Below are 13,238 nucleotides of genomic sequence, written 5' to 3'. Positions count from 1 at the left end.
ATATGCTATGAATTGAACAACGAAGCTCAAAGCCGACATTAAATTGAGTGTTATAAATTTGTAAGCTCAGAAAATTGATAATCTCTTTGTTAGTATTTCTCCAGACCTTTTTTTACACCTTTCTAAAAAATTGGGGAAAGCAGATCTACAACCACAGATGACCCGCCGAACAAGTTGTTTTCCGTGACCCCTTTAAACAAAAGAATATACCTGCAAGATCAGAGAAATGATGTTTATTCGTTCATTCGCCTTCTGTTATTGTTTGCTAGATCTGCTTATATATTAAAACTACAACACTAAATTGTATTACAAAATCAGCCTCCTATAAATTCGTTAGCTGAGAAAAAAACTCATTTACAGTGAATTTGGCCAGCACTTGAACAGTAAAGGAATATTCCAAAAGCACAGTAGTGAAAAAACGAATGTGCGTGTAGACAAAAGCTGAATAAGATTAAAAAAATTGTAATATGGGTTTGTGAAAAACTGTTAGGCTAGACGGTTTATAAAGTTGTTTGCTTTTGTTTCTTATTTTTAATAATTCAACGCCCGGGAGACATTGTTTGTAATGAAGCCATGGTTTTGTCATCAGTTCCGTAAAAGTAAACTCTTCACTAACCGATTGGAAGCGAGTATTTGGAAAAACTTAATAAAATATACTAAACTCAGCCGCGACACAGTCCCTAAAAGTTCTAGATTGACCTGAAGCAAGTACCAGTTACAGTTTAGTGACGGATCCGTCCTGCTACAACGGTTGTGACTAATTTAAAACGTTTGGTCTAGTTTTAAAGTTGAAGACATAATATAGGCTGAAAAAAATGTCAAGTTTTGTTAGAATCCCTCAAAGGTACAGTAAATTTGCATGTAGACTCTCTTAACATGCTTGCAAAAGAAAAAAAATGCTCGTGAGCATTTTGGTAAGTAATGAACCCAGCTCACAAAAGATCTTTTTTACCTTACCCTTTCACTAGCAAGATGTGAATATGAGCACTGCTTTCTAAACGATGCTTGCTGTTTCTCAAGCGTTCTTTCTGGAGTTTGAAAAAGAAGAGAGGCCGAAAAACTAAGAAATTACAACTTTCCTGTTTTATTATTTTTCTGTTTCCTACAGATCGAATTGTGCACAGGATATTGTTGTTCCGAACGAGCATTCAGCGGAGATAGATAACAATAAAAGAGGTTACTGCATTAGAATGTTTAATGCATGTTTTCTTGTTGCGTTTATGTTTAAGAAAGGATTATATCAGTGAAGATTAAATTAGATGATCTCCTACATTACAGGGTGAGTCTCACGATATGTGTGCTTGTCACTGTTAAAAAAAGTGAATCGGCAAGTTCACTTTAAGGTGTTTCCCTCAAAATCAAAGCTTGCGACTGGTTTACATTCCTGGCTAATAGCTGGAAGGAATTATTCAAAATATAAAATAACAAACGGCCGCGTAAAAGGCCCACTTAGCTTTGATGATGCATGCTAGATAATTTTTTAATGACACTTTTTAGCAGATGGCTGCTCCAAAATTTATACGTAGTCACACACTTGTGGAAATAAAAGGCAATTAAACACCGTGCCGCTTGAATTTTTTTACATTGTGTGAGGAATTAAGCGTTCACAGTCCCAGCGCCCGATTGTGGCGGCGAGTAAAGGCCACAGATACCTTACGCGCCTATTTGATTAAAAATTACGCTAATTCTTAAAATTCGTGTTAAAAGTCACGTTTATTTTTGTGATCGTTAATTTTCGCGACATTATTTAAGTGGAACGTTTATTTCCGAGACCTTAATTTCTCCCCAAATTCTGGATACTGACCGAACACATATAGCAACTAGGAAACAACAGCCCTCTCTTTTCTGTACACTATTTTTCAATCTTTTACAAAGTAAAAGCCTGTAAGAAATCTCATCTGCGATATTTCCAGTTCATTCTTGCTTTCAGAAGAGCGGTTCTCGACATCCTTTTATGCTACCGCCAAAATATCTTTAGAGACATCACTAATTGCGACATTCTTCTTTATTTTGAAAATTTTGCCCCCTATCTCGCGTTAATTTACTTTATTCGAAAGAAATTTGCTCTCAATTCGCGTTAATTTCAAGGACCTTAATTTACAGGAGAGTTCGTGCCTAGTTTTACGGTTTAACACCTATGTCCAGTGGTGCAGCAAACTTGTCACCATAGAAGACCTGCTGAAGAAGCTGTTTTTTGTGAGCCATAAACAAAACAGTACTTGCATGATCGGACAAATGTGTTTGTTTTGCGTTTGTTTGTTTGAAGAACTCTTGTACAGTTTGTTCTATTTTGAAAGCAAAACTATGACATTATGACACTAATAACAGATGATAAAGTGAAATACTCGTTTAAATTTAGTTTCTCTTTTTCCAGATATGCTACGAATTAAACGAAGCTCATTCCACAAAGCCATGCATTGAGTTTTTTGAATAAATTCGTAAGCTCAGAAAAACCTCTTTGTTAGTATTTTTTCCAGATTTTTCTATACCTTCTTGAGTTTTAACTAAGACACAGTTATTTACTGACAGAAAAATATAACGTCTTAAATAAAAAGAAAATGGGGAAGAACAATTCACCACCACAGAGCACTTGTCGAAATAGTTGCTTTCTGTGAACCCTAAACAAAAGAGTACTTGCATTATCGCAGAAACGATTGATGTTTAATTTGCGTTTTGTTATAGTTAGCAAGGACTGTTCATACATTAAAATTATAACACTGATTTATTTCAAAATTAGCTTACTAATTTCAAAAAATTCGATTCATCCAATTCTTGCGTTTCAGTTACCTTAGATTTTCACGGATTGAACGTAGTTCAAATCAGGCATTTCATATTTTTCTAAATAAATTCGTAATCTGTATTTCTCTGTGATTTTTTAAAATACTTTTAAAGAACTTTCAATAAAATACATGTTTCATTAGACGAAAAGAGAAAAAACGCAGGACATTTTATTAATAGTGACTTCATCAGCAACCACTGAGCGCGAATCTAACATTAGTAATAATTAACAATTATTCCAGGAGCCCGAGGTGGATACGAGGTGGTAAATAGCCAACGAGGGCGCGAAGCGCCGAGTTGGCTATAACTACTCGTATCCAACAAGGGCGAATGAAATAATTGTTTTATTAAATTCTTTTCAAATCGACTGGACATTTCATTTTGATGAAAACGAAGTGATGGTATAAGGAGGCGGGAAAATTTGTGGTGCGGTGTTCACTTCTTGAGTTGAAAAAAAAAAGGGGGGGGGAAAGCGAGCGGGAGTTTTCTTTCGATTATTTTCCTCGTACAATCTCCTCTTCAATCGTCTATTCATGCTGGAAAATTGTGCCAACAATTAAGGTTTACGGGAGGATCCGAAGCAATAGCTTTCCTGGAATTTATACGCCTTGTGCAAGTCGAACGAAGCAAGGGTTTACCTACTGTATTTGTTTACGGCTCCACGGCCGTCATCGAGGCTACTATATAAATTGCACTCGGAGTCGATGAAGTTTATTGAAGTTTAAAAGGACAAGATCAAGATTAAAAGGAAAAAAAAAGTTAACTGAAGTGCTAAAGCCTTATTTTACGTCGAAAACTAAACGAAATTATGTCAGTTTTCTGGTCTTCCAGTAAATTATTTGCTGCGTTTCGTCTTCGTTCAGTCGCTCTTGTTGTACATTTACAAGTATTTTTAATTAAACTTTTGGGTCAATCCTTTTGTTTTGCGTGGTTGAGTCAACTATGGCATTTTTGTGGTATTTGTGTGGTTTTAGTGAAGGCACTGCCGATTATTTCTTGTATATAAAGCTCGTCAATTTTGCTTTTTTCAACCATTTTTCCGTTGGAACTTTCGCTTTCCGCAGGAAATTTTTTAGCTGAGCGGCACTTGCCGCACTCGTTTCCCATATAATATAAGGTCAATCGTGGGTATAACGGCTGGTATCCGAAATCCAGTGAACCAATGAGAAAGCTAGAAATGCATTATCCGAGGTTGAGTATTTAATAATATGCCTTATTCATGATAGCCGCTGTTTTTTTCGCTTTATAATGCAAATTACGCACGTGATTTCTGAAGGGGCAAACAAGCTTTAAATTGACAAATGTCAGCTGGTTTCTTATATGTCTGATATTTTTTTCATACCATGCTTTAGTTTCAGTATTGTTGTTAACATACTCTAAGCTTTACGCAATTTCGGCGCTTTCATAAAAATAAAACGGCTTGCGTAGCTAACAAGTCAAGTTAACTGGCAACTCTTTCAAACAAACCTTAATAATGCAATCATTATTTCATATCTTGGATCTGAAATGTCATTTTGGCGCAGTTAGTCCACTACACTCATGGAATTTTTTTGATGTTTATTTAACATCTTTCGTGGTACATCGAAATAATATTATAATCAATCACTCAGCTGTCATGCAATTTGCATAAATCTTATTTTGTAAATTTACATGCACAATCCGCCCTGGACATGTCATTGACATCAACATTGTCATGCAGGAATTGGCAGAAAAATCCGTTCAGTGTAATACATTCCTTTGATCCGGTGCAAGCCACGAACGGGCAAGAACAGCCGTTTCCACTTCCATCGATCGTAATATGGTTATCACAATCTTTCCATGCACCTAGGTACTTGACTTTTTTATACAGTTTGCGAAAAGTTTGCCCATCTAAAAGAAACATACGCAGCAAAAATATAATATTTTAGGGTTGAATTTCAACTACTAAAAGAAATATCACTTATAAGGATGCATAATTACTGGATAATTAACGTTAAACACAATGTCTTATCTTAGTTTTCAAATGCGAATAGAATAAGTTCGCTACCAGTATTTTCTCATTTGCAGCATGTGACACTTGGACAAGTTGTCACCAAGGTCAATAATTAATTAAAGAAATAACTTAAGGCTTCACTAAATTATATTATTAAAGCGATATTATAGGAAAATTTACTAAGAAGTCATTCTAAGGAGTCCCTTTTGTTTTTAGCGAGTTTGCTGCAAGTAGTTATTGTCGCACCTTCTTGTAGTCATACTATTGACAGTTTTATTAACAAAACTGAAAGCTGTTCTTAATTCCATGAGAAATTTGTAGCACTCATTCCTGTCTTAAGCGAACTTTCCACAGTGTTCATGTTAGCTTAATCTCATCGATAGCCAATCGGATTGCGAGATTCGTCTGAGCCATGCGATTTCTGCCTGACACCGTTTTACATGCATGCTTGCTGTCAACATCCTTTAACATGTTCCAACCATAGGCGTACGGGCACCTTCGGACCTGGGGGGGCAGAGACCTTATTGCCCGAAAAAAAAATGGCATGGGTTGAAAGCCGAATAAAGAGGCATATAAAATGGACCAAAAAAACGTGCATTGAAATAGTTGTTCACAAAACTTGCCTGCTTGCTTAAAGAAAACGATAGTTCTTTAATTAATCGCGTGGCGTTGCCGAAGGTGTCAATGCAGTGAATCCTTTTTCTTTGGAAATATTTAATTTATTCACTCCAGTTCAGCAAAAATTAAAGTATATTTGGAAGGCAACGTACATTGTTTTTCCCCCACTTGAAAGTTATACAAAAGCGTGTGAAACATTCAAGGATGAATGGGTTGAAACATTTTGTTAAATTTGTAACCGTATCGCAGGTTTGTTGCAAGGTCTTACAGTGGATCCACCGAGCACAAACGCTCAAGCTATGGAAAAGCCTGCTGATTGCAACTGTATCAAACTGAGGGGTCACGCAGAATTTGGAGAAAAATCGAACATGATTATAGCAATTTGCGCGTGAGAGGAAACGAAAGCAGATAAATGAAAAATTTACACTTTTGAACCACAAAGTTCGGTATATTTCCAATACTTTTTTCCTGTTGATGTAATTCGTTTTGTTTGCAATGTTGAGATTTGTCGGCTTATTTTCTTTTTTATTCTAGGCTTGTTGCCCGAATTCTTATCATTTTGCCCGAAAAATTTCGGCAATGGGGGGGGGGGGGGACTGCAGCACCCGTTGCCTCCCCGCCTCGTACGCCTATGGCTTCCAACGGATTTTTATCATACGGACGCTCAAGAACGGATTGCAATCGCTCATTACGACAGGGACGGCGGAGCCGGGGGAGCTGGGGGGGGGGGCTTTAGCCCCCCCACTTTTACGGAAAAAATAAAGAAATAATAAGAGCAGAATCTCTTAAGCCCCCCCCCCCACTTCAAGTCACTAGTCAGCGCCCCCCCCCCCACCCCCAGTCTGAAAAATGCTCCGCCGTCCATGTACGGCGACTTGTGAAACTTCTGCTTCGAAACAAAATTTGAAACCTTTACCGTTTTGTTCGCTCTCGTCAGCTTTCTCGATGTGCCTGTCATCGGCAGTCAATAATGCAACAGTCTGCCCTGTCAACAGCAAAATAGCACAGGTGTATTTGAAAGCCTTCATTGCTGTAAAGGATAAAAAGAAAGACAAAGATGAGAAAAAGCACAACATTCATTGCTATTTTCAGTCGTATCAAGAAAAGTACCTCAACATTGATAACAATAGAACACACGAGGAATTTGTCGAAGTTTCCGATTATCCGATTAGCATACGAGCGGGAAATTTAAACACTCGGAAAGACTGAAGAAAAGACAAGTTCTCCCCGGGGAGGGTGATACTGGTAGGATTCAATCGGTGCAAAGAGGGACGGTGCGGGGGACGAGTAAACGCAACGATTGCAGCTTGGAAGGCCTTAGCTCACAACTTTGATATCGCCACTGTTTGCTTTTATATTGCTTTAAACCGGCCAAAGATACATTTAACTATTTATCCAGAGACGCACTACACTAGACACTGACTATTGTCTAGTGCTTAATCCTTCTATCTCTAGCACTTTTTATACTTTAAAACATTTCACAGCTACTTTGACAGGCTCAGCAAGTCTATTTTTTAGCCGGGAACATCCAACGCTTGACAAAATTGAGCAACAAAAATTCGAAGGACCACTGACTGACAAAGAATGCTCTGAAGCAATGAAATCAATGGTATCTGGTAGATCGCCTGGAATGGACGGCTTTCCCGTAGAATTCTATAAAACATTTTGGAAGGAGGTCTCTAACTATTGATAAAATAACTCAGAAACTACGCGCGCTCTGATTGGTCAAAAACCTGTGTCCCGACATGGCTGCACTACGCTCGATTACGCATAAGGACGAAGAATTAACGTTAGTTTAATGTATTCTTTTGGTCTATATTATGGTTAAAACGGATGATATATGATTATCGTAAATGATCATTATGAAAATCTACTGAGGGTGGATCACAAAATTGAATTTTCCCGCCCACCACAGTTGAGCAAAGGAACTAGAGAAAAAAGCGAAAACACAGAGACAAACACTGACTGAGTGAGAAGTAACGGAATAAACAGATCCGCTTTCACTGGACTGGAAAATATGGATATGGTTCCATTCAACATCAATTCGGAAATGTTATTTGAAATGAATTAAAACTGATCAAATTTGTCGCGATGAACTAGAATTATTTTGATGGCAGAACCTAACACTGAGTTCTTGTACGCGCTTAAATTATATCTTTAGTTTTACGTGCTTTAAGTCTGTTATTCGGCGAAAACGAAAGAATACGAAATAAATAAATTCAGAACAAATTTCTAAAGCAGTGTTTGTGGAACTATAACCTTTATTCTCAATACCATCGTCAGTCTGTGAAGTTTGTAAACTTGCAAAGTTTTCGTGCAGTCTTTTACCTGCTTTTACTTTTGCGGTAAATGACTCCGGCCACAATTTGCTAGATTTCCAGGTCAAAGAACTTTAAAATCGTTGAATACATTTCATACCGGGACAGTTTGTCTTTTTCCTTTCATTTCTTTTGACCTTCATAGCTTTAAAAGAACTTTTAAACATTTTTGTCGCGTCGATTTGTGGGTTTTGTGTGTGGAGCTGAACCTGTGATTTATTCTTTCGGCCGCTGTGATTGGTTTACCGCGTCATTCGATGAGTTTGTTGAGAATAAAACATTTGATTACGAAAAATAAAACAGATTTCTATTTCTTTGAAGAACGTTTTCTATAGTTATTTTATAAAAGCAATAAACCACACCTTCTAGGGCTTTACTGGCGTAATAAAGCCACTTGGGATGTTGGGAGAACACTTGAAAAGCTTGTAAATCACTCGCCTGACGGCTCGTGATTTACAACTTTTCTCGTGTTCTCCCAACATCCCCGCGTGGCTTTATTACGCCCGTAAAGCCCTAGAAAGTGTGGTTGCCTCAACAAAAGCTATCAAAAAGGTAAGCTTGCTTTGACGAAAAGAAGGGGTTTCCTTTCACTGAACTCCAGGAAAGACAAGTTACTACACGAACTAAAAAAATAGGAGACCTATAACTTTATAAAATTGCGATAATAAAATCGCGTCCAAGGCAATTGCTTCACGTCTCAAAATTGTGTTGCAAAATTTGATAGACCGCGACTAAACGGTCTCTTTTTTAATGGCGTTCAGTTGCAGAAAATATTTGCTTGATCAATAGTGTCATCTCATACACCGAGTGCAAGAATATCCCTGGGTTACTTCTCTTCATTGATTTTAAGAAAGCTTTCGGTGCCATTGAATGGGCATTTGTTCAGAAGACGCTTCATCATTTTGGCCTCGGCTCATCTTTTATTAAATGGATTAATCTGTTTTATTGTGACATTCCAACCCGTGTTGTAAATAATGGCTGGTCAAGTGTTTTCTTTGAATTAACACGAGGAGTAAGGGGTCACTACAAATTCTTTGCAATGATAAACATCTCAAATGGGCGGATGGCAAAGTGAAGTCTTTAGGTGTTTGGTTCTGCATCGATCACGAACAAAGCATGAAGACAAACTGCGAAGACAAAAGTCCAGAATGTAGAAAAAATTTAAAATATTAATTAGCAAAAAAAAAAATAAAACTGATTTTGTAAGTAAGGTTTTTCGAATTATTCGAACTCTGCAATTCAAAATCCAACTAACGATTTCGTTTTTCGCTGTCGTCAATCATAATTATCATGATGGCGACAGCCAATGAACCATTGAAACCAGAAACAAACAAAATAGATTGAAATCTACCAATCACAACTGACAGACGTGACCTTTGACCCGGTTGAAGTGAACTTCTATTTCCCGAGAGGCCCGCTAAGATGATTGACGGCAAAAAGCGTAAACCGTTGGTTGAGGATTGAATTTTAGAGTTCGCATATCACTGAAAACCACAATAAAGAGTTATCTATTTTCATACTTGTATGGCCCAGGGCAGAGTGCAAGGTTACACTTTTGTCGCGCAAACGCGTTGAAAACACGTGCAATCGGTTTTCCACCTGGGGGAAAGCCGAGGCCTTTTTCATTCGATTTCTTTTTTCTCGTAGTCCGACCAGCACTGAGTTATATTCATACATAGGCGATTGTGGTAAAACATCATCCACAACCGCGCACATTCGCCAGATGAATTAATTTCCAAAAGAGGAGAAAGACATTGGGTACAGAACGGTTCGTAAAAGTTCAATTGGCGGGAAAAGTGTGAAATTCATCCGCATATGCAAATTCGGGACAGTTAATTCTGAACAGTGGAAAGGGAATACATCTTTGACAACGGTAATGATTTTGGCAAACACGTAAAACGGCGACATACCATACATTTTAATTATTTGTGTTAAGCTAAATAAATATTAGTTCTTGTGAGGTGCGAATATAAACAACAATCAATAACAATTGCGAATCCGATATAACTTGATTAAATTTTGTTTGTGTGATGTATAGTTGTCATATTCGTGAGAAAAGTCTGACATTTCTCCCTAAACGCAGACAGCAGAAATGGCCTACAGCGCATGAAATTTTCATCTTTGACAACGGCAATGATCCTTCCATATTAATTAGAATATTAACTTTTTTAAAGATACTAGTGCATCCATACATTTTATTACATTTACATTTTACTTTTAATTTCCTTTACGATACGAAAAACAATAAAATTTGCCGCCATCAATATTCGTAATAAAATTATAAAAAAAAAAAATTGTTATTCTTTTTTTTCTGTATTTTGTCTACGTTTTGCGAATCCGATACATTAATTAAATTTTGCCTGTGTCACCTAAACTATTCTATGTTTTCCCCTTTCGCAAAGTGCCATTCCGTTTGCATGTGTTTAGTTTTTTACAGTTTTCCTATTAGCAAAGGTTTTAAAGCAAGGTGAAAATAAGACGGATGGTCCAAAACAATTGGGTTCACATGGCTTCCCAACCGAAATAAATATCCGATATACCTATATAACACGTAAACAACAACACAGTATACATAAAGTGCTCTTAGAGGATTTAGCAAGTACTAACATAAGCCTGCATTTCTCATAAACATCGCTTCAAGCGCGCTTCGAATTAATTGAACTTGACGCGCTTCAGTAGTGCAAAGCGCCGTTTTCAATGTAATTGTACTTAGTTTTGTTCAGGAGCGCTTTGGTATTAGGCGCTAAGCATGCTTTCGGCAATTTTGTCGATTTTTTTTAGTCCTTTTTTCTTTCAAATCCCAAAGAGTTAAATGCATAGACGAAATTGGTAAAGCGAGAATTTTATCCACAAACGCGCGTTTTTCAAGTTGTCTGACTGTGGCCAACATCACCGACGCGTTCAGCGTTAGCACTTTTTGCTGAAAGACATGTGCTTTGTAATTATCAGAGCAACATACTTCTAGGATCGAAAGGTCCTGTAACATGCCAAGATCGACAAGAAATGAAAGCTTAAATTAAATTAAATTAATGCATAAATGGCGCTCTTTTATGATCTTGACAGTGATACTAAGATCTTACCTAACTTCGAAACTCGTCGTTGAATAATTGTTTCAATCTTTGGTATAGGTGGTGATCTATCAGATCTCAAGTAATCAAAACCTGCACAAAATGAAAAAAAGATCTGGTTTTTGTTGCAGTTTTTTTTTTTGTAACTTCAAAGAATCAAATTCGAAAAAAACTACTACGTCTCAAATTGATCCTACCTGACTTTTCCTGACAAACAACAGTCCGAACTAATATGAGGCGGTGGTTTTTGATGAAATTTCGAGTTTTGTGATTGGTTGCATTTAAATGGTGACTGTTATTTTAGCCTAGGGATATACGAAACCTCTTTCGCAGTCTTGACAACGTACCGCTTTGAGAAAAATTTCAAACCAGCACAGTCTGAAAACGTGTTTTAGTCTAATTCCTTGCTTCAGTTTGTTGCTTTCCAATATCTTAAATAACAATTAAAACTAAAGTTGTCCGACGTTTCGATGTAACTAACATCATTATCAAGGTAAATGTTGTATCGTGGTGTGAATATAAATTAGTTTGTGGAAAATAATAGACATTTGCTGCATGGTTATGTAAATAGTTTCGCGCAGATGGAGTCAGTTTGCACTTAGTAAAGTTGGCTTTAGGTCTTGAATAATTAGCATTTCGTTGATGAGACAATCGAATTTGCTGCGGCATTTCTTCAAACTGAGAAGTTGTTAATTAGCTCGGGCTTTGAGATCCCATGCGTGTTCAACATGTGCAACGAAATGCTCATTATTCAAGACCTAAAGCCAACTTTAAACGTGCAAACTGACTCCTTCCGCGCGAAACTATTTACATAACCATGCAGCAAATGTCTATTATTTTCCACAAACTAATTTATATTCACACCACGATACAACATTTTACCTTGATGATGATGTTAGCTGCATCGAAACGTCGGACAACTTTAATTTTAAAATTTCTACTGAAGTTTTTCAGTAAACTGTTGATTATACGATAAATAACAATTCCACAAAATTTAGCACTTCTAAATTCCAATTCGATTTGGAATCAATGGGATCAAGAAGGGTCACTATGTGGAAGATGCCACTGTAAATTCCCATTTATTATCATTATTTATTATTATTATCATCATCATCATCGTCATCATTATTATTATTATAATTATTATTATTATTATTTATTAAAAACCGTGGCGACTAAACTTTCCCTTAAAATCACTTGTCTGCGTTCGTAGGCTGTTATAATTAAACTGGTGTGGCACATCGTGAATTCTGAATATAAGTTGGCCATACTGCCAGTTGTTATTCCGGACTCCGTAGCATGAAGGGACTACGAGTATTGCTACTCTCCCTTGGATGGGATGCTAATCCATCGCATTGACCGCCTGCCTAGCATTTTGCTCTAACATCTTACTGGTACCAATTCACACTACTGTTCCCAGTTGTTCAAAAACGCTATTCACCGGATAAATCACTATCGGGTGGATAGCGAAGAAGGTTTTGTATGACAGTTATCCCCTGGATAGCGATTTACCCGGTAAATAACGTTATCCACCAGATAAATCACAATCCGGTGAATACGAACAGCGAAGTAGGTTTTGTATGACAATTACCCACTGGATAGCGTTTTATTCGGTGGATAGCGTAATCCACCGGATAAATCACTTTTCCGATGGATAGCGAAGTAGGATTTGTATGACGGTTATCCACAGGATAGCGATTTATCCGGTGGATAGCGTTATCCACCCTTTAAACAACGGGTCCCTGGGTGGAGAGAGGCACCGTGAGTCGTCTAAAAAAACACAACAGTGACCCAACTCCGCACTTGAAGATTCTTAGAAAGATAATATATTTCATTGGCTCAAATCACAAATGTGAAGAAGTATATTGTTCTTGTTCACCCTCGTGATTGGTTTTTGTTTTCGGAGTAATTTCAGTTACAGTTATCGTACTGTAAGAGGTTTTCCCCTTTGTCACAGGGGGCCCTCACATCAGCAATGAGAATAAATAAAAAAAATCTTGCTTTCTATTGTCGCGTTTTTTGCTTTATAGCGGCCAATTTGAATTTTTAATACTCAGTCTTGCAGGTTGGATATCTGGAATCGAGAAAGGTGTGAGGTCTGGGACGGTCAGAAATATTAATTCTCCGGACGACATCCGACCACTATACGAGTGGTATATAGTGACAAGGGGTGAAACTCTCGGCTTTCATGGCAGAACCTTTCTGCCAGTTAAGGGTCACGGAAGTGGAATACCATCTTAAAACTGGAAGTAAAAATGTAACTTGCGGAAGAGACAGCAATTTATGCAAAATGACCTATTATCTTCCCCAGTCGTCAAAATTAGTCTAAATATTACCCAAAAATTCAAAATCTTTTTTTAAAAAAATCCTTGTATATAGTTTGCGTAAAGCTGTCAAAACAACTTCGGGGGTGGCCTTGAATTAAAGGAAACGTAAAGTTTAAAAAATTGAAAAAAACTAGTCCGTCATGCTAGTGTTTGAAGG

General features: G+C 37.2%; 1 protein-coding gene across 1 annotated transcript; it reads right to left on the bottom strand.

The window, feature by feature from the left end:
• Positions 1–4,392: 4,392 nt before the first annotated feature.
• On the bottom strand, positions 4,393–10,958 carry LOC144629567 (uncharacterized). The gene is made up of 4 exons (XM_078487810.1): positions 10,952–10,958; positions 10,767–10,847; positions 6,285–6,398; positions 4,393–4,647 (listed from the first exon to the last, which is right to left on the bottom strand). The coding sequence occupies exons 3-4, from the start codon at positions 6,394–6,396 to the stop codon at positions 4,412–4,414; spliced, it is 348 nt and encodes a 115-aa protein (XP_078343936.1). The 5' UTR covers positions 6,397–6,398; positions 10,767–10,847; positions 10,952–10,958; the 3' UTR covers positions 4,393–4,411.
• Positions 10,959–13,238: the final 2,280 nt, after the last annotated feature.

The sequence above is a fragment of the Oculina patagonica genome, chromosome 11 (assembly GCF_052425735.1).
Source record: "Oculina patagonica isolate OP01 chromosome 11, crgOcupat, whole genome shotgun sequence".
Taxonomy (NCBI): domain Eukaryota; kingdom Metazoa; phylum Cnidaria; class Anthozoa; order Scleractinia; family Oculinidae; genus Oculina; species Oculina patagonica.
The sequence above is the reverse complement of the archived record's forward strand: the minus strand, read 5'-3'. Positions and strand labels throughout refer to the sequence as shown.